Source organism: Hylaeus anthracinus, unplaced genomic scaffold (genome assembly GCF_026225885.1).
Source record: "Hylaeus anthracinus isolate JK02 unplaced genomic scaffold, UHH_iyHylAnth1.0_haploid 3, whole genome shotgun sequence".
Lineage (NCBI taxonomy): Eukaryota > Metazoa > Arthropoda > Insecta > Hymenoptera > Colletidae > Hylaeus > Hylaeus anthracinus.
In genome coordinates, this window is record NW_026535284.1 from 14,984,066 (window position 1) to 15,010,276 (window position 26,211).

Sequence of the window (26,211 nt, forward strand, 5' to 3'; positions counted from 1 at the left end):
ACATGTGCGTATATCAGAACAATTTGTATAGTGGCTTCTACTGTACCATTTTGTTTTTTTACGCTACCCAGCTTAGCTTATGTCCGTCTTAAAAGTACGTAAAGAATTGCTCAAGTTATCGCAATAACTGCTAAAATAAGCGCTAATATATTTATTTTTGAAATTCTTAAAAATGTTCCACATTTTATATATAAATTGTAAAAAAATAAATGCTTCAATAATTTTATAGTTCAAAATATGAAATTTGATTTTGTATTTCTTTAATATTTGCACTCAAGTTAGAAGGGTACTGCAGTAGTACTCCTATGTATGTCTTTTTGAAAGTCTCCAAAAAAACATTTTTACCCTGTAAAAGATTAGTGTAACATATTGTGTATGGAGAATATTAACATTAATACTTGTACGCTTAAAAATCATTAAATGCACAAACGGTATTTCAATGCAATTATTGATTTAGGATACATGGTGGTTGCCCGTCCGTTACGCCTTGTGCTGCCAATTCAGCTAAAGTTCTCTCAAGGTAACTTGTATCAGGATAGCCATGATTGGATGTTGATGGTCCTAATTCAGTTTTATGATGGATTTCATTCCACGTTACTACGTCCTCTAATCCAGTAGTTACCGACCGACCAATCGTAAATATCAATTTACGTTCGAAAGCAATTTGTAGTAATCTTAAAACTCTTCGACCTAGATTATTATCTGGAAGATAACATACTCGTGGAAAACCTACAGCGTAATAGGCTTGACCAGGATTAGGATGTTCATTTCCTTGAATTCCTGATGGAATATCGTAAGTTATTTGGATTGTATTTGTATTCGGGAATCCAGGCAGAGCCCGTGGTATCCTTGTCCAATTCATTGTTCCAGGAGGTTGATTTCCTCTTTTCTCTCCATAAATTAAACGGCAAACAGGACATTGTATATACAAAGGAGGTTGTTGACAACTTAGCATTGCATTCAAACATGCTAAATGTAGCCTGTGCCTACAGCGAGTTAATTCTACCGTTAATGGTTCAGGCATACCGAGACACACCGGACAAGAATCGGAATCATCGCTTTCTACTACTTTTACATATTGGGAAATAACATCTGCTTCAGTTTCCGTACTCAAAAGAGAATCTTTAAATGCATCATCGCTCCCCATACTGTTATCTAACAAATCTACCGAGTTCTCGTGACTCAAGTATGTAGAAACAGTATCAACACTGGGTCTACGTCCACTTTTGGTACTACTAGAATCTACATCGAGAACATTATCCCATGTTTTTCTTTTTTGTCCAGATTCAATAGATGCAACTGAATTACTGTTTTCTATACCATGTTTATTACTAAATATGTTAAAGTTGCTGAGTATAACCCGTGCAATGTTTGTTGGACCGGTATCTCCATTTTTTCCCTAATGACACATAAATGAATGTACAGCAATATGTTCATATCCACATTAACAAATATTTTTACCTACCTTTTTACTACTCTTTTTTGTATTTCCTGTAGACAATTTCTTATGTGCTACTTTTGTAGTGGAACTTTTAATAGTTACACAATTAGCTTTTTTTCCAGAAATAATCTGTAACTCTTCTAAAGCAACTTTAACTAAAGGATAAGGTGCTTGTTGAATACGTCGTATCGGTCTTACATATCCAGTACAGCAACGTACTTGTGTTAAATTGCAAAAATTGATAATATAAGGGAAACCTAAATATGTTTTAGAAACATCAATAGTTTTTTCACCCTAAAATAAAAAAAATTAAACGCACAATTAAAACTACATCAATACACTACTATAACAAATATTATACGACTTGATCGATATTTACTCTTGCCCATGCTTCCTCTATAAGACATTGGACTTCCATGTCGTATGTGTGCCAATCATCTGTATCACCAGCCCATTCCCATTTAGCTCCCTTTCCGGCTGGTGAACTTGGAAGGTAAAACTTTCTTCTGACATTATGTGTTTCATCTCTATCTTCGCTACATTGCATTTTAGTTTTTAAGTTTATGTAATACCTATTTAAAATATTAGCAATATAAGTTCTTGTGACTCTGTAGCATTAAATATGAATATAATTAAAAATTAATCAAGCTTTTAACAAACACTTATTACAGATTTAAAATTGTAAACAATATTCTATGATACGAAGGTGAACGAACTTATTGTTTTTTTTTTTATGTTTCGTATAGTTTGTCATAATTTTTTCGCAAATCATTTTTTATAATATTTTTATGCCATTTGCATAAAATTCTCTCTGCTCATAGAATATATTACGAAAGTTTGTCGGAAAAGGTACGTAGGAATATTCAGGACATAAGCAGAACGATAATATTTAAAATCGAACCTATCCAAATTTGGATCGGCGTCATTAAGAAAAACCCTTGTGAGTTTTTTGCAATGTGCCCGCTCGAGATGTTGCGACACCGCAGGACTATAGGGCCTCCATCGTCCGTGACGATTTTCCCATTCCCAAACAACCACAGCATGACCGTGTTCCTGCCCCTGGGCGTTCATTTCCTCGCTAAGGAATTTCACACGCACGCCTGACACACACTTGCGAAGCGGAAACGTGGGAACATTTTCGAGTCATCCACGGTCACCCTAAATTACCTTCTTGTACATATCACTGAATTCGCACCAGTACTCGCGATAGGAATTTAAACGTCCGATCATTCTACTTTGCATACAATAAAGTTTGGGAAAAATCGAGAGAAAACATATTAACGGTAACGTTATTTTGAATCGTTTTGTTTGGAATGAAATACAAGCGCGTACGGGTCATAAACTTGTAGTCCGATAGATTATAAGTGTATGGAACGGATGCGAAGTACATACAAATACCAATGTAAAAAAACTTGACATACCACATAGGTTAGAAGGCTTCGAGTCAGCAGGCCCTCTACCATAGATGCGTGAAAGTAAGTACTAGATGCGTTCCAACTGCTGATTGGTAGTATGATTGAGTGTGACGCGCGCTCTGATTGGTCAGTGTTTTCCGTTAATATCTTCTCAACGAAGCCTCGGACAACATTTTCGCTAAAGAAAAAGTTGTTTCAAATCACCTCCCGAACCACCTAGGGATAAGTTAGTAACATATAAAGATGCACCTTTATCTAGTAAGTAGATTCTAGTTATATAATATCTAGTTATTTCCCCCATTTCCCGTTTCACGGCACGAATCGCTGATACCGGGTGTATATATTGTTCGTTATTTGTGTAATTGAAATTCTTTTCCATGATAAAGACATTCGCTCTGAATTGGATCGCTGGAAAGAATTAAAGCTCATCTTACAAATATTTTTTTATCGTATTAGTGAATTATTGCCTACATCGTAGGAAGTATGACCGATTTATTTAAAAGAATGTTGTTCCTCTCCTGTTGATTTGAAACGAAGTAATGCGAACTCAGACCTTTCTGCTGCGAATCCTTAATTAATCGTGAATAAATATGTGCGTATTCGACGACGATAGTTTTGTTCCCGAAATTGGCACATAGATTAGCTTTTAGAAAAATTCTGAAAAAAATATCAGACCTTCACAAATATCGTACAAAGATGGATGTGGAAAAAATAGCTGTGTTTGCTAGCGTAGGATTCGCAATAGCCGTTGCAGCGTTTGTTTTATGGGGTCCATCCCCCAAACCTAGAAAAAAAGGTATATTAGAAGTATTTTAATTTGTGAAGTTTGTAGAAAATATATGTTATTTCTTTACTAGTTAAAAGTATATTATCTTTCAAATACTTTTCTAGGACAGATCATTGGAATCAACAATCTAGGATATACTTGCTTTTTAAATTCCCTTTTGCAAGCTTTAGCTGCTTGTCCAATTTTTATCGGATGGTTAAAAATACAATGCGTGAAGAATGGCAAAGTTACCTTCATTTCAACTTTGCTCTCTGTTTTTGAAAGTATGTTGTCATTAGTGAAATATTCATTACCTTATTAATTCTTTTATTTTGTTAAAAGTTATATAATATTTGCGTATTAAATTACGAGATATTATTACAAGAAAAATCTATATTTGTAACTACTTTATTTTGTTAGAAATTAATGGGTATACTGATGACATGTACAGTGATGTAACACCGATTGAAATAATTTCATCTCTTGGTAATTTATGGAGCTTTGCACCAGGCCACCAAGATGCACACGAATTATTTCATGTTGTACTTAATGCATTGCAAGCAGAAATTCAACCTGTAAATAGGGTATGCTTAATAAACTCAATTTATTAAATAAGAATTATACATACAGTGAACAATTAAAATGAATCAATGGAAATCATTTCAGAAAGGTTGCTTGTCCGATGCTTTATTGCAAAGTCCAACAATGGTAGTGGATACAAAAAAATCAAGTGATTCATTGTCCTTTAGAAGCGTGTCTTGCAATGATATTGTATCAGCTAACAGAAATGTTAGCACTCCAAATGGATTTGATAAAAATTGCAATAATCATGTAATGTTCTCAACACCATCAATATCAAGTATACTTATGGCATATAATAAGCCTGGTATGATCCTTGCCAGATCTTCAGAATTGCTTTCAAACAATATGGGAGGTGAAGAGAATAAAGACCCTCTAAAGTCATGGAGCTCTTTATGTGCCATGCCTGTGTCTAGTACTCCATCAATGTCTATAGAAGTACATCCATTCTCAGGATTATTAACTAGTCAATTACAATGTAGTAACTGTAAATGGAAGGTCAGTCTTTGTTTTAACAATTTCTGTGTATTTGATTACATAGAATAAATAAGAGTATTTCTTATAGTCTGCTGTTCGTTATGACAAACTTGAAACAATTTCATTACCTTTGCCACCTCTGGGTCCACGTACTAGATCGCATCACACGCTGGAAGAATTACTAACGCGTTTTGTAACTAGTGAGATTGTTCAAGATGTGTTATGTGATGGATGTGGAATACGTTGCTTTTCCACTAAAACTTTAACTCTAGGCAAGCTTCCTAAATGTCTGTGCTTGCATATATCAAGAACTACATGGAGTAATTCTGGAACACCGATTAAGAGAGATGATCCAGTCAAATTTCCACAAATACTAACATTGGATCCTTATACTTTCACAGAAACTAGAAAAAGAAATGCAAGGGTAGAGTACATGTTTTTTAATTTGGTAAATATATTTTGATATTTCATATATACTGAGAATGGAATATGTATTGTACAGGGCGACCCTGAAGCAACAATGTTGCTTGCTAATCGTTCAACATTAACGGATAAATACAAGTACCAACTACGCGCGATAGTGGAACATTGTGGAACTGTTGATTCTGGACATTTTGTTTGCTACAGACGAGGAAATAAGTCGGATCAATGGTTGTATACTTCGGATAACGTAGTTGAGAGCATATCTTTAATTGAAGTTTTATGTGCCACGCCATACCTTCTGTTTTACGAACGTATTAATAGCAAATAAGAATAGCTAGTCGAATTTAAGTCATTATAAGAAATGACGTTATTTATTTTCCATAAAAAGTTATCCAAACACGGATTTGCTTCTATTTCTAAAGATTTATAAATTTATACATGAACCATCGATATATGCATGAATTTCATATCTTAACCACTAAAAAACGGGGACAAAGCGATGACAAAGTAACCATTATGTAAAATCAAATACGAATTTTTTTTTAAATTGCATAAATTATGTATAGATAGAATTAAAAATGAAATCCTTATGTCTATTGTATATTATTTCACATCATTTTTTTTTTTAAATTTGGAATGTCTGTAAACTCATAAAAAAAACAGTGTTTTATTTCTGATTACATAAAGGTAATATTAATACATTCATTGTGCATTTCTACATATAGATTACCTTGTTCTATTTACTCATTCTCAATGTCTCTTAGTTATCTGTGTTATGTAATTTCTCAATATACATATCACAGAATGTATGTAGGCAAAAATCTAATTTCTTGTTATTTTTATTAACAAAGCAAATTTACATTTGCAACTATTCAAAGATAATGGTTTCTACAGATCTTTGGAATCTCTGTCTCTTGTGCTCATTATAAATTTATAAACTGCAGAAATAAAACACAATTCGTGTTTGTACGCTTTTTATTGAAAGTTTATAAAGATTTTGTAGGAATTATGAAACACCATATTAATTTAGAATAACATAATAATGAGGGAATTGAAGAGACTGCTCGGGTATTAGCGGTAGCTTTCTGTTGGTTTTCGTTGCAAACATGAAAATGAATTCAACATTATTAATTGAGAATCCATTACATCATACAGGTTCTTAATTATAAATATCATTAACAGAATTTATTTGTGTCATATTGTTATTTACTTAAATACTGTATAGTTGTCAAACTTAATTAAATAACATAACTTTTTAAATTTTATTTATAAAAATCGTATCTGATTAATCATTGATATATGATGGCAAAGCGTATTATTCAAGGTCAATAATAACTCGAAATATTGTATTTTCAGATGTCACAATTAACTATTAGGCAGATTTCATGAATTGTAGAAGTAAAAAAAATGATATTGAAATTGTGCCAAACCAATTGATTGTATTATATGGATTAACTCTCAGTTTTGTGCAATTAGAACTTAGAAATTTAATTCAAAATATCTACTGAAGCAATTACTATTTCAATCAGAAGATTAATATACCCTGTAGATCGATATACAGAGTGTTTCTTAATATGTGGCCGCTAGAGTCTCCCAGGTACCTTACTCTACATTAAGCGCCCACATATTAAGAAACACTCTGTATAGTCCTCACCGACCATTGAATGTTACAATGTCTAAGGTAAGGTTTGCTGGGTACTCTTATTAATAAGTCCACTGCCACCGCCCCCCTCATCCACCCCTGTAGAAACTTACATTACAACGAATTTATCATTACTACCTAGTGAATTGGTGAGGACAGCAATATTGGTGTACCACTTTCAACATCTCTGTACCACTTTATTAGTTGGTATAGTAACATTCTTCGTAATGTAGATTTATTAGGAACTTAGCCTAGATATTTCTGTTTAAGACAATGAACTTCTTTCATGTTAAAAACATTCCGCTACTATGATTCTCGACTCTTTACATAGGGGTATAGAAATCTAGTAGAGATCCTACTAAAATTATATTACATTATTATATGCTTGCCTGCACTGCCCGATATAGTTTGTCTATTTTTCACCTAAAAGTAAATATAATTAGATACTCTAAAGAAAAAATTGTATTCATTCATAATTTAAAAGAAAAACCGATTGTGAATTTGGCAAACCTCCATAAGTTTACTCTTATTAGAAACACGAGCGTGTTTACTCATATCCAAATTTTGAGGTTTTAATTAACGAATGTGATACATTTGAATGATGATAATGACCCCAGATAAATTTATTTCTTTTATATTTTTATTTTAGCATTATTGTATTTCTCCTCCTACTACTACCAATTTGTTTGGCAATTCTACAAATGTAGATAGATCCAATGAATTTATTTTTTAATACTAGTGGTAATACTAGTAAATTGTAAACTATACATTCAGACATTTGTTTGCTTTTTATGAAGCTTGTAGATAATTTATGTATTTCTCCTGTACGTAATTTGATAATTAAGTTGTATACATATTTTTACTATGCTTCTATCAAATAAATGTACAATTGTGTTTTTATAGAAGAATGCGATTGTATTACTGTATTAAAATGAATACAGGGTAGTAAGATTAATTTTAATCTTCGTTTTAGTACATTTTGTAAGAAGTCCTATACCGAAATAATACAAAAATCGAATAAAGTATACTGTGTAAGAAGGAAGTCTGAAATTGTTTGTGCTTTTTGATCACATCTTATGACACTCACCAAACTTAGAAATTAATTCTTGAAATGACGGAAATCTTTCAAACTGCGTCCGTACTTTCTCTGGTTTACTTTTCTTTAAATAATTTAAAACAATTTAAAAAAAAAACCGCTACTGTATATATGTGCATCTCGTGCATGCGCACCACGTTTTAGTTGGATGAATTTTTCCCACGCGACGCTACAAACTTTGTAACCCCCTGATTTATGCCAATGCATGCTATGTTTATGCTATTATTACAATCGTGCTAAAGTAAATATTTTTTTTATAACTTCAGGTATGTTATCAAGAATAAGTTGTTAAAATTGAATTAGCTCTGTAAATCTATGTAGATTAATTGAATAAAAAATAAATTTTGGAAAAGTTTAAATTACTAAATGTGTTCAATTTGACAACTACATTAACCTATAGATTGTATTGTTATCACTTCTGTGCACACCGTGCACAATCGGAAAACTAAAATCAGTCATACGAAGTTGAGCAGAAGTAAATCATTTTCAAAATAAAAATATATTTAAATAAATTCATTTTGTTGGATGATTTCCCCATACCATACTTTGTACTTTTGATAAAATTTGCTTTAATGTAATGAAATTATGATACATCTAATAACTAAAAATTTTCTAAGGTAGTTTTTAATTGTTTCGCAGATTTTCAAATGTCTGAATCTACGGATAGTTTTAGTCATACTGAAAATAGTGTTAGTTCTTCTCAAAATTCTACGATTACTAAACAGAAAAAGCCAACATGTATCATTGTTCTTGGAATGGCTGGGTCTGGAAAGACCACATTTGTTAAACGTCTTGTTTCAGTATTGTATAACATAGGAAAACCATATGCTATAAATTTGGATCCTGCGTGCAGGGAAGTTTCTTATCCTGCTAATATAGGTACTTGTAACACAAATGTTATTAATTATATTAAAAATTTACATATATATATATGTATATCAATTTTTCTAAATGGTGTTTTAGATATAAGAGATACTGTCAATTATAAGGAAGTGATGAAACAATACAGTTTAGGCCCAAATGGCGGTATTGTTACTGCTTTAAATTTATTTTCTACAAAATTCGATCAAGTCATAGAACTTATCAATAAAGCAAGTAAAGATCATGAATATGTAATTTTGGATACTCCTGGACAAATAGAAGTTTTTACATGGTCAGCAAGTGGAACAATTATAACAGAAGCTTTAGCATCTGAGTTTCCAACAATTATAGTGTATGTACTAGACACTGTGAGAAGTGTTAGCCCTGTAACATTCATGTCCAATATGCTCTATGCATGTTCCATTCTTTATAAAACTAAACTACCATTTATTGTTGCAATGAATAAGGTAATATGAGAACTGAAATTATTTAACACATTGAATCATTGATATGATTACATAATTTAGTAATTGTAATATAATTACAATATGTTTCAAGATTGATGTTGTGGAACATAGTTATGCAGTAGATTGGATGTATGATTTTGAAACATTTCAAGAAGCTCTGGACTCTGAAACTAGTTACATTAGTAACTTAACACGTAGTATGGCTCTAACTCTTGATGAATTTTATAGTCATTTACGTAGTTGTGGTGTTTCTGCTGCTACAGGAGCTGGTATTACTAAATTTTTAGAACTTGTTAAGGATGCTGCAGAAGAATATGAAAAGTAAGTTGGTAAACATTGATATATATATACACAATAGTATGAGATACAACAAAATAAACATTTTTCATAAGGGATTATAAAAAAGATTGGGAAAACATGAAAATTAAACGGGAAGCTCAAAGAAAACAAACAGAAAAAGAACAATTGGAGAAAGCTGTACAGAATGTTACTAAGGAAAGTGTACCACTTGTAACAACAATCAGTAGTGGAAGAGAAATCTCAGATGTATATTTAAAGCATGCTGGTGATGAATCAAGCGAGGATGAAGAAGGTACTGAAAATGTATTTAAACCAGAAGAAGATGAGGAGGAAGATAAGGAAGCAGAGTCCTTTAAAAATTTTTTAAATAGACATAAGATGGAGCAACAAAAACGTACATCCAATCAACCTACTACAAGTAGTAGTTCATAATCTGTAATTAAATACAATATTTATACATATATACAGATAAATTTCTTGATCAACAAATAACTTGTACATTTAATATAATAAATGTTTCATATTTTAAATCTTATAATATTCTATGACTACATATTTCATGGAAAAGAATAGTTTTGTTTATGGACAAAATTATTGTTCTAAATGCAACTGAACATTCTTTGTAACAATACTAATAATACAGGGAACTTATTTAATACATAGATCTATAGAAAATTTTATTAGTACTTTCCACGAGATTTGTCCATTTCACGGACACACCAAGGATAGGCCGTATACCCATTTGAGATATCCTTTTTCGGAGAAATTGGCATCGTATTGTTTGTAATCCATTGTATGTTAGTCTCTTGATTTCGAGTTGCGTATAAGTTAGAACCAAATACTGAAAATGTCGTGTTTACACAATGTCATTTTTACTACTATACCTGCTATACCTTTTCTGTAGGAGGCCATAGTGTTGCACAAAGAATCTTTATTTTTGGATGCTTGGTTGTGCGTTCGTCGATATTCTTCTGTTATTTGTTGCAATGCTTTCGTTAATGCCAACTGTACAACACAAAAGAAGAATGATAAAAATTTGAAGTATTACAATAAAAGAAAAGGGTGGAGCTACTTTATTGTGATTATTTGGACTTTTGAGTAATCATAATTTTGTATGACCCACCGGTGATGCAAGCCGCCCCACGGAGCAGACACAATCGACCCACCTTTCTTTTTTTTAAAAAGAAAAAAGAGCACTCCCTTAAGGTGTTAATATCGTACGTGCGAGAGAAAATTTTTTTTTCAAATATTTTTACATTAACAAATTATTGTGGAATATCAATGCTTTTCCATATAAGACCTATCAGACATGTCAAATTAATAAACAAAATTGTTGTTTTTTCATTCTTCATATTGGATTATCCGAACGAAAAAACTAAAAAAAATTATTAAAATATAATTTTGTCGCTATCGTTCGTACTAGAACGAAACATGTCCGAATTGAAAAAAAAAAGTATCCAGTATCAAGTTGTCTTGTTAACCCGTGGCGCAAAAAAAAAAGGACAAATTTTATTTAATGCGATGGAACAACATGGAGAATTGCTGTAAATTTATTTACCCGGCACATCTGCAAACGCGATACGTGATCATTGCTCTTGCTTAAAAGATCCGGTTCCGTGACGGATCTCAAACCGATACGTTGGCAATGCTTCAACTTCCCAGCGGTTTTACGATACACCCTCGATAACAGATCCGATCTGCCGCTACGAAAGTTTTCGTGCAAGAATTCGTGGACGTTCGGGTTATGGGAATTGCAGATCGGGTCGCGATTATGCGACGTCACCTTTCGAAAACCGTACAAGTTCAGCTGCCTGATGAAGCTCGTGATGTTTCTCGTTTTGAAGACGGAATTGGACGCGTCAAGGTATTGTTTCTGGAATTTCTTGTAATCGAGGAGAATGGTAGTGCCGTTCAAGCTCCATTGGATAGCGCCACTCTTGCATTCGTTCACGATTCGCCAGAGTTTTTGCGGGAATCGCAGCGACAGGAATATACAATCATCGAACATGTTTGATCCGGAAGTGGCGTTTTGATTCCACCGATGGAACGCTGATCGAAAATAAACACTACCTACGCTATTATTCGTTTGCTCGAATCCGATCGGTGATCTTTTCCAAACAAAAAGCTATCGTATCACGGCAACAATATTTCATGTTCTGGAATCGCTGTAACGTCAAATTATTTTAACCTTCTTTTCGCGCCGATTTAGGTCTCGTTGCGTTTCGATGTATTCGATATAATTCTGTGAAATGTTACATGTATACGCATCGTGTAAAAATCAGAAAAATAACAATAACATGAACGGGTGTGACAAAACAATTACTAAAAGAAGAATATGGAGTAATACTGGTACATAATATTTTCAAAAAATTCTCTGCAACATCCCTTATTCTATGTGTTCTTCATTAATAGTAAAGTAGTGTTTATTTAAAAACTTAAAACATTAATTAAGAGTCTTAGGAAGTATCTAATTATTAAAGTAGATCGGTATCAATTTTTAAGATTAGTTATCTTCTTCCTTGAGATTCAATTAATGAGGAACACTATAAATTACCTATATAAAAATAAGCGAATATAAATATATTATACATGTTTAATATATTAGAACGTAGGCGATACACTAAAATATAAATTACAGCATATGTATATTATATGTGTAAAACTGTACATTCTCCATCGTATAAAACACAAACTGCACTCCGTATTAGAACATTTAATATTTTCAACGTCTTATATGAGTATTTCGGAAGTTGTTCGTCCTTCTGTAACTGAAAGCCTCGAAGTTACAAAGCGACAAAGTAAAAATTGTGAAATATCCAAATATTAAAGTTACTGACTGTATAGCGTAAGATTTACTTTACTTTCACGTTTTTATTTACTCAAATACTTGTATTTAACCCTTTCCTTACGGCAATCCGCTCCGCTGGAGTGACGCGGAGCGACTGAACGGGACACCACGCCGCGAACTATGCCGCGCCAGTCCACGTGCGCGACCGTCGCGCGCACGCCGATTATGGTCGGCACCCGTAACGAAAATGCTGTTCGCGACTTAGGTTTTTACTTTGTATGCGGCAAGTGAAGGTAACGTTTGTTGTTCATTCGACTAGCGATAAATGCATTGTTAATCGGACAGAATTGGTAGGGTTTGCAAATATTCGTGCGGTATTGTCGGTGCTGGCAATAAATAACCATCAGGATCCAAGACGTCCGGTGTTCGGATAGTAACAGGTCCTTGAGGTGGCCTTGGCAAGGTGCCTTGCTGGATGAGTTTACCTTGAGCTTTCTCTAGTCTCTCTAATATCTCTGGGAATTTGATTCTATCTTTAGGATCTGTTTTCCAGCATTCTCGCATCAGTTGGCAGACGAACGGTGGACATTCTTCCGGCGGAATGAGCATTATTCCTTGGAATATTAGTTTTACTACCTGAAACAACATTTTAAATGAAAAATCAATTTGTTGCGTGAAAGGCGTCGATCTAATGCCCATGGTCGGTAATCTGCGAGGACCGGTGGTTCCTCGTGACCTCCTCCACTTGCGCCTATTCTCTTTTGTTTCCTTTCTCATCGCCATGAGCGCTCAGTCGAACCGTTGCAATAAATGCAGTAAAAAAGAACCAAAAAACTCGTCTTTATTACTAAAACCGATGTTTCCACTTACTTCTTCATTGTTGTGTCCGTAATATGGTTGTTTCCCGAAAGAATAAACTTCCCACAGGACAACGCCAAAGCTCCAGACATCACTTTCCAGCGTGAAACGTCCGTACATTACACTTTCCGGTGACATCCAACGGACCGGTAAAAGTCGAGATCCTCCTATCTAAAGAAAACAAAAAAGGGTTAAAGATGTAACTTCAAGAGTTATCGATTGCTCTGGGTCGTTTAGTATACCTTATAATAATCACAGGTGTATACGTCCCGCGACATGCCGAAATCAGCTATTTTTACAACTAGGTCGGCACCGACGAGACAATTTCTGCAAGCCAGATCTCGATGGACGAATCTTTGACCGGATAGATAGGTCATGCCTGCTGCGATCTGGATTGTTATCCAATGCAGAGACTCCTGTGACACGTAAATGAAATCGATCGATCGATCAATTCTTTTCAGGTGATAAATTCTTTTTCAGGTAATTGAAAAATTTAGTATATCAAAATTCTTTAATTGTTATTGAAATAAGAATTTCGATACAGTAAATTTCTAACCATCGCGCTAGTTGAAAGAATATTTACCTGGGTCAAAGGTTGCAGTCCAGGTTTCGGCGATCTAAGCTGACGGGTGTTTGATCGCAACACTTCGGCTAGATCTCCATAAGGCATGTATTCGAAAACCATCCATGGACTGTTGTTAGCGTCTCGAAGCACCACTCCTTTCAGCGACAAAATATTTCTATGCCCAAACGTGGACATAATATCGACTTCTCGCATAAAGTCTTCTTCAGCTTCGTGGGACGCGGAATCCTTCAAAACCTTTATCGCGACGATTTCCTTCGAGTCTCCGGTACATAATTCACCTAAATGAATTTAAAGAATCAAAATGTTTGAAAACAATCGGTCGTGCAGTTTCTTTATAAATATTTTCTGAATATATTATATTTTCTGAAATTTATTTTATACCTTTGTACACTTTTCCAAAGCATCCTTCCCCGATGTCCTGTACAAATACGAGAGATTCGCGCTGCAGAATTGGTACCTCCGGTGAAGCGCAACTGAAATACTGTGGATTAGGTGTGTACTTATTTGCTAACAGCAACCCCTTCTTCAGGTTCATCGGTGTCCCCTGAACAGAAGACGTGCAACGTATTTATATAACAACTTAGATAGGGAAATCAAATAGAGAAGATAGATAGTTTAGAAAGTGAACAATTTTTAGTGAACAATTTAGTGTTTGAAGTAGTAATGTCATGTATGATGGCATACGAACGTCTAAGGAACTCCTCTGTGATTTGACGTTATAACTTCGTTTTCTGACGCAGTACACTATGCTCAGAAAAATGACTACTACCGCGATGCAAGCTAGAGCAATTCCTATTACTTCAGGTACCCTCTGCCTCGACCGTTCCACCTGTTTAATAATATAGATAATATTATAATTATATTTGAAAAAGATTGGATCGAAAATAACATCAACAGTAGTAAATAAAATAAGGTAAATAAAATATATAATTACCTGTTCGGCTTCTGGAAGGGCGGTCGTACTATTGGTAGAATTACCATTTGGGGGTATTATGTTCGGTATAGGTCGCGGTGTTAGGGGCACTGTAAAATAATTAAAATAATCGTTAGTTTCTCGTCTCCTAAGTACAAATAAGTACCATTCGTAGAAATTTCGAGCGTGATTGACGCTATTTAAACTTTTGTAGTTTTATAACAGATTCGTAATTTTTTCTAGGTACTTATTTCAATTGAGAATGTGTCTACATATTGATTTTGGAATGAGTCGAACAGTGATATGTTTCGTATATAAAGAAACATAGAAACCGACCTATGAGACGATTCGGACATTTCAAGTCAGCCGTCGGAGGGGACAAATCGTGCGGGCAGACGCACTTGGACGTACTGTCGTAGAACGTTCGACAGGCTGCTTCTTTTCCACAAATATGTGGCCGATCCCTGCATCCTGTGATCTCGGAGATTCCGTTGATAGGCAACAGCCTTGCTATTTCTTCCGTCTGTTGCGTGGATGAGTTCACTGATAATTCTGAAACAATATTTACGTGTTATCGGAATTGCGTCGATTTCCTTTCAGCGAATCTACGAATAAATAAAAATGGTTATCTAGTAAGCATAGCAACAGAGAGAAACGTCGAAAAATTTCGAATTTCTATTTTAATTATTATCTTCTATATCAGCCCTGTAAAAATGTAGCTATTTTCTCTGCCTGAAATATTTCTGTAAAATCATTTAAATAATATTTTTGTAAAATATAATTTCAAGGTCGTGTCGTCGCATATCCGATAGGATATATTGACGTCGGTTACGTACACCGATGGAGAAAAAAAAATGTGCACTTACGAGGGAGACACATGGATGACCTTGAAAACTCCGCGAAGAAAGAGACGTTAGAAAGGAAAATTTCGCTGGAAGCGGGGGCCCCGTTCGAAAACGCACCGAAACGAACGTTGATTTGAGGTAAAGCGATCGAATTCGCGAGAGCGCGGTGGGCGGTTAATAAAGGGCGAGCTGGTAAGAAAAAGGGCTACATATTTGGATTGGGCGGGCTTGGATGAGACAGTGAAGGCATTCATTTCGTGCTTGAAGCTTGTAACGGGTCAAAGCGTTATCTCTGCGGTCAGCGCTCCCCGACAACGAGTCTCGCTATGTGTACCTATTATCGCCCCGTATTCCTTGCCTCCGAATGCATCTCTACGAGGTTTGCTGTATTCACGAGGTCTCTCGTTTTCTATTCAACGGCCCTGCGTGTCGACTTTCTCGAAAAACAACGGCTCACTTAGGGGAACGTGCCGAATCTACCAGATATGTAGAACTTGACTCATCATTATCACTGCCACCGCCAGGGATTTGGAAATAATCGCGATGTACAGATAATGAGTCCATTGACAATAAGTTCGTCCTATCTGTTTTGTTTATTTCAACGATATTACGAGTCTACGAACAGAAACGTTTCTTATTGGAAGAACTACATATGTACATGGACTTTTATAACGAATGTTTTCCTGTATGAGATTGAAGGGAAGGTGAAGGAGAGAAAGGCTGTGTGTGCGCGCGCACGTAAACAGTGAAAAGGTGGAGGAAAGTAGTGGTGAAAAGTGAGAGGTAAGAAGGTGAAGGGGAAAGGAGTGAGGAGAGTATTCAACAGAGTAGAGTCGGTAAGGTAGAGAACGAGAGGTAAGTAGCAAGGTTTATAAAGGTGGTGTCGGAGATAGAGGAGGGATAGAGGAGTCGATAAAGGTGGTGGTGAAGGAAGAGTGCAATGTAGAGAAAGCGGAAAAGGTAGAGACAGAAAGTTAGGTCACCTCATTTAAACGTTTGCCACAAAAGAAACTAAACATGACAGGTGCAATTGAAAATGCAGTGAACGCATTCTATATTCCAGATACGTTCCACGAGGCAGGATCTACCCTGTAGTATACACTCCTTCTACAACAAGGAGTGAAACGACAACACGAAACGTAAGGCACGGGATTGGTCGTGTTGGTAAAGCGGTCGATCGTTAGTTCGAATCGTCTCCGCGCCTTATTTGTTACTAACTCCTACAACTTGATCCTAAAATCGTGTTTTATAAGTTGAAAATGCGCTTTCTTAAAATTATAACATTATTATTACCTACATCATTGATGACCTCTGCGCTTTGTCGTTATTCGTGCCGTATAAAAGCTGACGATGGGTGAACGAAGTGACCTCTGATATCGTGCTCATTACGACGTAAATATGCAGGGAATTACTCTTACGGCGATTTATTATTGCGGGCTTGTATCTATTTCTACGCGTTTCAACCTAAATTGAATCCGACGAATCGATTGGATAGAGCTTTAAAATAATAACATAAATAATGCGCAAATAATGATGAATTGCAAATGAAAATAATTTGTTCCTGTTTTCAGAATCTCCTTGCAGAGTAGATAATCATCGTATGGCGCGGGCGATAAAGGAAATCAAAAACAGCCATCCCGGGTTAAAAATCCAAGGTTTTAGGACGGAAGCTACAATAGAGCCATTATACGTGGTTCATCCTCCGAAACCCGCCATTCGCAACTGAATCGTCCGCCATGAAATAAGATTATCCGTGATATACTCCGACGAGAGCAGCTTGATTGTCGAGTTAGTCGAGTAATAAAATTTTAAATGCGTGCATCAATTTCGGAGAACTTTTATACCGGTTTCCTTTATAAAACAAAGTTTCAGTTTCCGTGTCCGTGGAAATATAAATATGTATTAACATCCGTAGTCTGCTCTTAATATTAATTTAATGCTATCAAATTAAAATTGCACGATGTAGTTTTCGAAAATGGTACTAGAATAGTACAAGTACGGTGAAATATATCATTAATTCCTCTAACGTTTATTTATCTTTTCAGTTATCTGAACATATGCATTTTAACTTGCATCTATATTCAATCGGATAATCCAAGCGGAGCCCTAAAAATCTGTTAGGCTGAATTACGACAGTCCGAGGATTTACATGACGATGAGCAACTCGTTTTCGTTTCCTTCGATGACGTGTCACCGGTATTACTTGTTTGCAACATAATGCCATGGAAAACAATGGGCTGAATACTGTCCTGGCACTTTCTTGTCTCATCAAAATTCATATCCTCCGCGATCAATATTTTTATAGTATATATATATAGTAGATCAATATTTCAAGTTCTGGTAAAACTATTTAATTTAATGTATCGTGTCTCGATGTAATAGTTACGTAACTTTAAATATATTATTACAACCATGTTTTTCATGCAGTACTCGCTAGAAAATGTAATTTTTGTTTCTACTATCGCAACGTTTATACTACAACTTTTTTTTACAACTATCGAGAAATTATTTCACTATCGACCGAACGCTTGGACACAGAGTACACGTGGTTATCGTCTCAGTTTGGCGTTATCGGAAGGTCGAATGCGTCGATATTGAAGATAAGTTGAAAGTCACGGAAACAGGTCAGTTTTTACACGCGTTTTTGTCTTTCCTTTTTTTCAGACGTAGTTGGCATTTGTACCAATAGAGATACACGTACAACTCGGTTTATCGTTTAAACGTTTCAACTAAAATATCAGATCGCCGTTTTTACAACGTTACAATTATGGACTTTCGAGTCCGCTTCTATCAAGTTCGTTTTATAATTGTTGGATGGCAGCATAAGCATTTCTTTTTTATTTTTTTTTTTTGGAAGCTTGTTAGAGAACTCTATAAGATACAAGACCAAGATAGACGCCTAGATTTAAAAAACTTTTGAGAAACTCAGTAAATAAAGGGTTGACTGGTTTGTAACAATTACAGCTGGGAGTTATACGTATTTCCACGTCGAATGAACGTATGATTGTCCGAATCTTTAATGATCTTTTAAATAAATCACCGCACAACGCGAGTCTGTTTCTCGGTCCATTGGATTAATGGCTACGATTCATGTAATAGCGAGACATAATCGGAATTCTATTGAATATATAACGAGTCTAACGAGATACGGGCCAGATAAATAATTTGCAGCGTTCCACGAAAAGTTCAAATTGCGATTAATTACGATTCCTGTTTAGAATTCTGACATACTCTAAAACGAATTTCTAAAAGATTTAATATAAAGCGCTTCTTTTACTTTAGTTCGGTTCAACGATAGTGCGTTAAATTACGAATCATTAATTCTTTTTAAAATTGTCATAAAATTGTCGTTATATTAAATATCGAAATAACTTCGTGATAATTCCACCGCAAGCAATAAATAATATCCACTGCAGGTAAAAATAATAATAATGCTTTCGGGGAACATCCTGTAGGTAGGAACTTGTAATTTACCTGGTGAATGAGATTATTATATAATTCATGTTAGTAATAATATATTGAAAAATAAATCTAAACCAATATGAAATCTGACTCGGTTCTCGTAATTTGTACAGTCAGATGGATTTCGTCAAACGTATCGGAGATGTTCCGTACACGTGATGTATAGTTATACGCATGCATGTGAGAAATTCGTTGATGGTGTGCGTTGGTGAGGCTGTATCGACAAGTTATGTACGCAGTACCGTTTATCGGTTTTAATTCAAAGGGAATCGGCGACTTACCAATTCGAGTTTCTGCCGACGAGAGGCCTCTTCTTCTCGGTAATCTGCGTCGTTCCATCGCTCGTCGAAGAAACCAAAATGGTGCCGAACCGCCCTCGGTTTCGGAAATCAACTCTTCTTTTTCTTTTTCCTTGCTCGCTCGACTCACACTTTTGTTTTACGCGCGACACATCGGCATTCTACTACCTTCGCACTCCATTGTCGATCTTTAAACATTCGGATACCAACACTCCCATTCGGACGTCGACGAAGGAAATACGTAACATCACCGATTTCGTTCACATTTTGTAGAAACAGTCGATAGATACATCTCTTTTTCAACCATTCGTCTATTTAGATTTCAGCGAACGTCGCTACCTGAAATTGCATTTGCAAATCAACAACCGCGGTATCGTTATCTCCTCCGTGTGTTCGCCGCACTGGCTGCGCCGAAGCACGAACAGTTTCTTCTTTCGATCTTGATCGCCATAACCAAATAATTCGTCTATTTCGACGGTTCAAATTCGAATCGAGACGTTCGCTCCTGAACCGTCGTGGACCGGTGTCGATGCGCGAAACTTGTTATTTTCTGTGGACAGCGTGGAACGCAAACCCATTCTAATCGGAAGGGCGCGGATACCGAAAAATATCGAGAGAACGGTGAACGGAGGACGAAGATCGGTGAACCGAGGGCCGAAGAGTTAAGCCGGAAGAGGAAATCAACCACTAGGAGGGTCCTGTATCTTCGAGCGACGCTTACTCGAAACTAAAGCCCGACTAAAGACCGCATTCGGGAACTCCCTCGCATTCCCGTACACAGGGAAACGCGGTCACGCACACGCGTCCGATCGTTTTCATAGGAAGCTCACGCATTTCGAACGGCCAAGGATTTATGCGAGAGATGAGCGTGGTTCATCATCGGCGAGGCTCGGCCTACGCTACCCGAGAGCCAGGAGGGACGTTTCTTCCTAATCTCGTTGCCTTTTTAGCCGGCTTAAGGGTAAATCCTCTTGTTGCGCTTAAATCTTCGACACGTGCCAACTAACAACTTCGCTTTCGTTCGTGTATTTACTCCTTCGGCGCTTCCACGATACCGCGGAACGGATTCCGATGACTTTTAGTCTTTGACCAGATGCACGCTCACGGTATATCGTCGTCGTTATCGACGTAAACACTTTCTTTTTGAAAATGTAAAGTCCAACGCTGATAAAACGAGATTACACAGGGGACAGAAATAATGTCTACCATTATGCGTTATCGCGAAATTTAATTATGCAATTATTGTTTACCTGTGTTCGTGCGTCAACATTTTCACCGCGAACGTAGACGCGAGATTTATCGAGACGAGAACCATCCAAGCGACCGTCAACCATCAAAATTGCAACGAACAACGACCGCGAATTTCTTGACTCTGAAAGTGATACTTTTCTTTTTTGAAAGATTTCTACAAACTTTGATTTTCAATTTTCTCGACCGCAGTTTTCGTTTCATTTCACATCAGATTTCAAATAACGAGCGGTGCGCATCGGTGAGCAGGCTGCTCCGTTTTTACAAATTTTTGGGAAATTAACAAAAACGCTTCGAAATTCAGATCCTTGAAATTCTCATTCTTTTTCTTTTTCGTGTCGAAAATATTTTAAATTTACTTTAAAATATATCTGAAACGTTAAACGAAAATTAATTGAATTCTCCTCTGTGAAACAATTACCCGTAAGGAAGGAGTTATCTCGAATAATTAAGCAAAATATGCTGCTGTGTGTTTGATACGCACTTGGCGCTGTTCAACTGAGCGCCATTTCCCCACTCCATTCCGAAGTTCGTGAATAACGTGACTTTACAGCTTCTGATCGCGATAAACGAGTCAATCACGACCACACAAACTCCTCTATGAACGTGCTCGCATTCATGTAGTCTTGTTAAGTCTCACGATTTTCTAAAACAAAATGATTAAAATGTTATAAATTATTAGCTGCGCCCTAATACTATTCTTATTGTATAATATCTAGTTCCACCTATCCAGTCCAAATTTCGCCAAAGACGTTCTTTTTGTTCAAATATTATATGGTGTGAATTTGAGTCGAATCGGTCCATAAATAAGAACTTTCAAAAAAAGCGTCACCTAGAAGGTCTAACACAAACAAGCCGTTACGGTCAGGCATTGGTCACACATACATCCATACATGCCCATCAACGTATTATTTTTTACGACACACAAGACTCTACGACGTAGAGTCTACATCATTTTCCGCTGGATATCATATATTATTTAGGATTTCATAAGTATGTCGTTTCAATGTCAACGTTTTGTTTCGAATACGTACCTAACCTGCAAATAATGCAAAAAATGCAAACAAGTAGTTTCACCATAACTTAATGTTACGAGAAAGTCCTGTTTCAGATATTATTTACCATTTCCACAATAAAATCCTAGAAGATAGTCTGCTTAGTCGTTTAAACGAAAAACTTGTCCCATTAGAAAAATGAAATGGATCGGGAAGCAAAGAATGACCGACAAAGTCGAAAACGGGGGATACGATAATAGTTTTCGAAGAGGCTCCGGTCGGAATGGCGTAAGTGTTGTATATTTACACTGGCGTTACAGGCTCACACCTGGATGCAAGAATAGCGCCACTTCTTTTTCTTCGAAGTATGCTCTCGGCCGTGCGTCAGACGTCGCACAAATCCCCTGACAAAAGGGATCGACCTATTCTTTTTTCTTATCTTCGGGGAACTTTTGTTATTGTAGCGGCTCACGATGATCCGAGTCGTGGTGCAACAGCCCTCTCGACGAGTGTTTACATCGCTTTCGGTTTTAAATCGGTTCCGATGAAATTAGTTCGAGATGATTAGTCGAATCTTACGCCTGACAACGTACAGTACGTAACAAAATTAAGTAAGTAATCGAATAAGCATCTTAATGTTTAATTTTATACAACGAACCCGAAATTTATATATTCACGCATGCATAAATAATGTTGCGATAATAATTTATTAGATGAATCGGACAGAAATGGAAGGAAAAAGAAAACGTGCGACTACGCACGTCCAAACACGGTCGATAACACACAGAACGGAACATCGATCGGTAAAACATTTTCGATCGGCGAAACGGCCTGAATACTCTATTTCCAACAAATAAAACGCTAACGAGACTTTCGTTAATTCGAAATCAATTTAGCGAATGATAAAATTATTGGTACACGTGGAACACGCATGAGATAGACAAGATGGTACAATAAAAAAAAAGTTCTTTTTATGGTTTTTAGTTTAGACAAATTTTAGATTATTACGGACGCCTTCCACTCGTTTCGCCCCTTAAACGAAATCTGATCCAAAGAAGACATCAAGAGCGTTGGCATACATCCGTTTTACTTGTGGATCGTCGATTTTCTTAGGTACCTACCGAAAGACCGGAACGACGTCGGTATGCGTGCAGATGGTGGTCGTAAGAGGGATGGTCTAAAATAATAAAGAAGCTGGCACGAAGATGAGGAGTGTTTGTATTTTCACATACGACGGCCGATTCTTAAACGACAAGATACAACTGGGAAAACGTATACTCGGAAGACAATACCCGTACGAACCGAAATCATCGATAGTTTCTTAGTGGCAGCTGTTTTGCTTCGCCAAAAATTTCCAAGAACAACGGTTTCATTTCGAAAATCCGATTTACCTTCTCTTCGTTATACTAACTCGAGAAATAGTAACAAAATCACTGCTTTCGGACGGTATACGGTTTTTCAGAAATTTCCTAAAAGCAGTGAAAATTTTCATTATATATATTAATACGCATATCATTAAATGCATATTAAATGTGTAAAAAGAAAACTTGTTATCACCCGCCATCGGCGATACCGATAACCATAATCTGCATAATGTATATGCACTCGACATGCAATTCACGAATGCATATCGATTCCTCTATTCTCATTATGTAAAATGTTTGTTTAGTAAAAGTAAACTAGTTGATACCTGGAATTCGTGTGATCCGGTTGATTACGATATGAAGTATAACTACAAACCGTCGTTGAGAGATGTGCGCCACAGTTTGAGGTATCGCTCGAAGGAATATTTTTTGGAGAATACCCTGCACGGTGTCCCGTTTTTCGTGGATCCTACGCGACCCAAATGGGAAAGGTAACTGTATAATAAATTAGCGTAGAGAGATATTATTTGGAAGTTGATGCAATCAATTTTTAGATATAGTGCCACTGATACCTCTTACGTACAAGTACAATTGGTTTATGTACAGAGTAACGTGGTTCCTTTTGACGATTGCATCGCTGGCAGCAACTTTGGTTGTCATCGCTATAATTTGGAACAAATTTCAAACAGAACCAACTATAACCGGATTGGATATAAGGACGGAACATATTAATATCGATTTCCCTCCAATTTTTATTTGCTTCGAATGGGCTCAACTGAATCACTCTCGTTTACGCGAGGTAAATTATTTTACACGCCACCAATATTAATTGTAATCATTTTATTTTTCCATTACTTAACGTCACAGACTCTCGATACTTTTTATATTAGCCCGTACACTTTGAAAAATTGGGGCGCGGACGGCCGGGATTCGAACCCGGTTTTTCAGCGTGGTGGTCGGCTACGCTACACACTGCTCCAGCGTCCATTCCTCACCCCAATTTTAATTAATTCATACTTGGAGCTAATACTAATGCCTTATAAATTTTTATGCAGAATGAAATGTACATATATGAACAACTATACAATTGGATTTGGGGAAAAAACATCGATTTAAGAGGGTTCGACACAGCTTATCAAAATACACACAATTTCCATAGTACGTTTGAGATGATGGCACCTAACTGCGATGATGTTATCAGGAACTGTTCATACAAGTAAATGCAACCCAATATCATTTTTATGTTTCAATAATAAATCATTTTATATAAAGAAATTCTAACGATACTTTAGAAGGTATCCCCATTCATACAGAAAAAATAACAATCCTTATTTATTTTCAGAGGAATAAAAGGATCATGCGATACATTGTTTATGAAAGTTCTTACTTCTGTGGGTGCCTGTTGTAAATTCAAAGCGGTGGAACCTCTTACAATCGTGGATACCGCGTGGAGTCTTCAGTTCGAGACTTTAATCTATCCTTGGAGGTAATACTATGCATATACGCGCTCAATATTTATATATGCATATAAGTACAGCAACGTCTATCAGGTTGAGACTTAATTGGAAATGTACCGTCCCAACACGGTGGACAAGAAAATCGTAATTCGATCCGTTCCCATCTTCCCTCGTGAAGCGACGCTTGCTCAGGTCGCTCAGCTATGTTTACTCTGCGGAAGAAAATATAAAGTAGTAAGAGTAAGTAAGAATCGGTTAGAGCGAGTAGAGAATTACAAGAACGAATAGGAAATGTTTACTTTTCGGCTTGGGTGACTCAGTCATTAGTAACCTGAGATACGGTTTGTCGCGTGTCCAGACTCAAAGGTCCAAAAAAATGGTGGGGATAACTTCGTCTCATCCTGATGAGCGTTACTGTACATTACAAGGGTTAATTATAATTATTTATTATTAAATTTATTACTCTATTATTAAAAGTGTTTCAAATTGCAGGCTTTACGTGTCTCAAAACATCGATGCGACCCCGAAACCAGGTGAAAGACCGTTAGTAAATCCTTACTTTCCTATAGACATTGAATTTATTGTCGACATAACGCACGCTACTTCTGATATTCGCTACTTAACCCTCAGACAACGTGAATGTTATTACAAACGTGACGGTGTAAATCTAAACGACTGCGAATTCAATTGTTTTATCGAGAAACTACTCGATCGTTGTAATTGTCTGCCATGGTTTTTATCGTTCACCGATCAGACAGAATGCCCGCTTTCAAAGTACGCCTGCCTAAATGATTCTAGGATCGAAATGATCCAATGTGATTGCTGGCTCTCTTGCAACCATACGTCGTACAGTGTTAAAGGGATCGTAAAAGAGCAACGTAACGTTAACCGAATTATCTTAAAAAACTGGCCGACAGCTGTTTATAAGAGAGAAATGCGATTTGGTTATATGGATTTAGTTGTATCATTTGGTGGAATTGCAAGTCTCTTTTTGGGGTATTCTTTGTTGACATCTGTAGAAATGGGGTATTATTTTAGTCTCAGAACTTATTGCGGAGCGGTGATTCAGTCGTCTCGTAAAGTACATAATATCGTAACTGTACACGTAGTGGGCAAACTTTCGCATAAAGTGGACGCAGATGTTCAACCGAAATATTATCAATATCTTAATTAATTAGCTTAAGAGAAATATTAAAAAATCAGTACTAATGAAAATGTTACAACGTTCTATCAGAGCGTACATTCTTGTATACTATACCTATCTGTATTGTATACAAACAAATAGACCAATAAAAATAATAGATCCCTTATATCAGAATCTTTTCATTATGATTTTGGGATTCATGAAGTTCTATTCCTTTGAACTTTTATTTTTCGAATGGGAATAAAGCAAGAGATAACTTGTTATTTCCATTATATATTATCTTTTATTAAATGAAGACATACCTTACTTTTAATTGTATGGTTTAACCTAATATCAAATATATCTAATACATCATTTATAATAAAATAAATATTATATTATTTCGATATTATGCTTAGGTATAACATTTCGCATTGAGGTAGATGAAATTATCAAAGATATTCACGGAGACGCTCTTATGGTAGCCACAAACTTCCTCCTCTTTGAATCGCATAACCGAATCGTGGAATTATCAAACTTAACGATAAACTTGATTTCTTTAATATTTTTCCAATTTTATCAATATCATCGTTATAAGAATAAATATCTAACAAGTCAGACTGTTGTTTATAACAAGAACACGTAACATGCATCTATTAATGATAGAACAAAATTAAAAAAAACTTACAGTTTATGGTGATAATGATTGATGATAATAATTTTATACAATTTCAAGTATTATAAATATTGTATTATTTAAAAGTGAAATGTAAAAAAATATATGTTGTACTTGTGACCCTTTTATT

General features: G+C 35.8%; 6 protein-coding genes and 1 long non-coding RNA gene across 20 annotated transcripts; 3 read left to right on the plus strand and 4 right to left on the minus strand.

The window, feature by feature from the left end:
* Positions 1–165: 165 nt before the first annotated feature.
* On the minus strand, positions 166–2,861 carry LOC128893707 (protein deltex). The gene is made up of 4 exons (XM_054154881.1): positions 2,343–2,861; positions 1,821–2,013; positions 1,466–1,735; positions 166–1,399 (listed from the first exon to the last, which is right to left on the minus strand). Exons 1-4 carry the CDS (start codon positions 2,510–2,512, stop codon positions 446–448), a joined length of 1,587 nt encoding a protein of 528 aa, XP_054010856.1. The 5' UTR covers positions 2,513–2,861; the 3' UTR covers positions 166–445.
* A 307-nt stretch (positions 2,862–3,168) lies between these two features.
* LOC128893711 (ubiquitin carboxyl-terminal hydrolase 30 homolog) lies at positions 3,169–7,754 on the plus strand. 2 transcript variants are annotated; one of them, XM_054154898.1, is made up of 7 exons: positions 3,169–3,652; positions 3,748–3,906; positions 4,043–4,206; positions 4,289–4,699; positions 4,767–5,102; positions 5,181–5,329; positions 6,458–7,754. In XM_054154898.1, coding segments are annotated over exons 1-7 (1,320 nt in total). In that variant the 5' UTR covers positions 3,169–3,552; the 3' UTR covers positions 6,459–7,754. The 2 variants fall into 2 exon arrangements, with proteins under 2 accessions (XP_054010873.1, XP_054010872.1); XM_054154897.1 differs by having other exon boundaries at positions 5,181–7,752.
* A 145-nt stretch (positions 7,755–7,899) lies between these two features.
* Positions 7,900–10,040, plus strand: LOC128893715 (GPN-loop GTPase 1). The gene is made up of 5 exons (XM_054154906.1): positions 7,900–8,105; positions 8,479–8,718; positions 8,803–9,167; positions 9,259–9,488; positions 9,560–10,040. Exons 1-5 carry the CDS (start codon positions 8,045–8,047, stop codon positions 9,897–9,899), a joined length of 1,236 nt encoding a protein of 411 aa, XP_054010881.1. The 5' UTR covers positions 7,900–8,044; the 3' UTR covers positions 9,900–10,040.
* An 82-nt stretch (positions 10,041–10,122) lies between these two features.
* On the minus strand, positions 10,123–11,879 carry LOC128893718 (heat shock transcription factor, Y-linked-like). Its single transcript, XM_054154911.1, has 3 exons — positions 11,026–11,879; positions 10,361–10,472; positions 10,123–10,308 (listed from the first exon to the last, which is right to left on the minus strand). Exons 1-3 carry the CDS (start codon positions 11,473–11,475, stop codon positions 10,148–10,150), a joined length of 723 nt encoding a protein of 240 aa, XP_054010886.1. The 5' UTR covers positions 11,476–11,879; the 3' UTR covers positions 10,123–10,147.
* Positions 11,880–12,019: 140 nt separating this feature from the next.
* LOC128893708 (BDNF/NT-3 growth factors receptor-like) lies at positions 12,020–20,802 on the minus strand. Its single transcript, XM_054154882.1, has 9 exons — positions 19,201–20,802; positions 14,949–15,164; positions 14,634–14,722; positions 14,388–14,528; positions 14,081–14,243; positions 13,697–13,977; positions 13,356–13,529; positions 13,126–13,284; positions 12,020–12,891 (listed from the first exon to the last, which is right to left on the minus strand). The coding sequence occupies exons 1-9, from the start codon at positions 19,256–19,258 to the stop codon at positions 12,589–12,591; spliced, it is 1,584 nt and encodes a 527-aa protein (XP_054010857.1). The 5' UTR covers positions 19,259–20,802; the 3' UTR covers positions 12,020–12,588.
* Positions 20,803–20,816: 14 nt separating this feature from the next.
* On the minus strand, positions 20,817–21,335 carry LOC128893721 (uncharacterized). The gene is made up of 3 exons (XR_008461397.1): positions 21,192–21,335; positions 20,951–21,112; positions 20,817–20,837 (listed from the first exon to the last, which is right to left on the minus strand). It is a non-coding gene; the product is annotated as an uncharacterized LOC128893721 (long non-coding RNA).
* On the plus strand, positions 21,307–25,586 carry LOC128893709 (sodium channel protein Nach-like). 13 transcript variants are annotated; one of them, XM_054154883.1, is made up of 8 exons: positions 21,307–21,459; positions 21,578–22,072; positions 22,175–22,755; positions 23,131–23,316; positions 23,432–23,624; positions 23,881–24,041; positions 24,168–24,311; positions 24,775–25,586. In XM_054154883.1, the coding sequence occupies exons 3-8, from the start codon at positions 22,667–22,669 to the stop codon at positions 25,454–25,456; spliced, it is 1,455 nt and encodes a 484-aa protein (XP_054010858.1). In that variant the 5' UTR covers positions 21,307–21,459; positions 21,578–22,072; positions 22,175–22,666; the 3' UTR covers positions 25,457–25,586. The 13 variants fall into 13 exon arrangements, with proteins under 13 accessions (XP_054010858.1, XP_054010865.1, XP_054010859.1 ...); XM_054154890.1 differs by lacking the exon at positions 21,307–21,459 and having other exon boundaries at positions 21,803–22,072; positions 24,775–24,825; positions 24,913–25,586; XM_054154884.1 differs by lacking the exon at positions 21,307–21,459 and having other exon boundaries at positions 21,828–22,072; positions 22,175–22,409; positions 22,446–22,755.
* The last annotated feature ends 625 nt before the right edge of the window (positions 25,587–26,211 follow it).

Bases quoted from the DNA above. Each gene is read 5' to 3' on its own strand.
- LOC128893707 (XM_054154881.1), bottom strand. From the start codon at position 2,512: ATGAACGCCCAGGGGCAGGAACACGGTCATGCTGTGGTTGTTTGGGAA. The intron at 2,014-2,342 runs GTTCGATTTTAA...TATTTTAAATAG, and splicing joins GCCGATCCAAATTTGGATAG to GTATTACATAAACTTAAAAA. The intron at 1,400-1,465 runs GTAGGTAAAAAT...ATGTGTCATTAG, and splicing joins CAAAAAAGAGTAGTAAAAAG to GGAAAAAATGGAGATACCGG.
- LOC128893711 (XM_054154897.1), top strand. From the start codon at position 3,553: ATGGATGTGGAAAAAATAGCTGTGTTTGCTAGCGTAGGATTCGCAATA. The intron at 4,207-4,288 runs GTATGCTTAATA...AAATCATTTCAG, and splicing joins AAATTCAACCTGTAAATAGG to AAAGGTTGCTTGTCCGATGC. The intron at 4,700-4,766 runs GTCAGTCTTTGT...TATTTCTTATAG, and splicing joins GTAGTAACTGTAAATGGAAG to TCTGCTGTTCGTTATGACAA.
- LOC128893715 (XM_054154906.1), top strand. From the start codon at position 8,045: ATGCTATGTTTATGCTATTATTACAATCGTGCTAAAGTAAATATTTTT. The intron at 8,106-8,478 runs GTATGTTATCAA...ATTGTTTCGCAG, and splicing joins TATTTTTTTTATAACTTCAG to ATTTTCAAATGTCTGAATCT. The intron at 9,168-9,258 runs GTAATATGAGAA...ATATGTTTCAAG, and splicing joins TTATTGTTGCAATGAATAAG to ATTGATGTTGTGGAACATAG.
- LOC128893718 (XM_054154911.1), bottom strand. From the start codon at position 11,475: ATGTTCGATGATTGTATATTCCTGTCGCTGCGATTCCCGCAAAAACTC. The intron at 10,473-11,025 runs GTAAATAAATTT...TGTGTTGTACAG, and splicing joins CGCGTTTGCAGATGTGCCGG to TTGGCATTAACGAAAGCATT. The intron at 10,309-10,360 runs GTATAGCAGGTA...CGACATTTTCAG, and splicing joins TATGGCCTCCTACAGAAAAG to TATTTGGTTCTAACTTATAC.
- LOC128893708 (XM_054154882.1), bottom strand. From the start codon at position 19,258: ATGGAACGACGCAGATTACCGAGAAGAAGAGGCCTCTCGTCGGCAGAA. The intron at 15,165-19,200 runs GTAAGTCGCCGA...ATATTGTTTCAG, and splicing joins GTCGGCAGAAACTCGAATTG to AATTATCAGTGAACTCATCC. The intron at 13,285-13,355 runs GTATACTAAACG...TGTTTTCTTTAG, and splicing joins ACACCTGTGATTATTATAAG to ATAGGAGGATCTCGACTTTT.
- LOC128893709 (XM_054154883.1), top strand. From the start codon at position 22,667: ATGAGGAGTGTTTGTATTTTCACATACGACGGCCGATTCTTAAACGAC. The intron at 23,317-23,431 runs GTAACTGTATAA...GTTTATGTACAG, and splicing joins ACGCGACCCAAATGGGAAAG to AGTAACGTGGTTCCTTTTGA. The intron at 23,625-23,880 runs GTAAATTATTTT...ATTTTTATGCAG, and splicing joins ATCACTCTCGTTTACGCGAG to AATGAAATGTACATATATGA.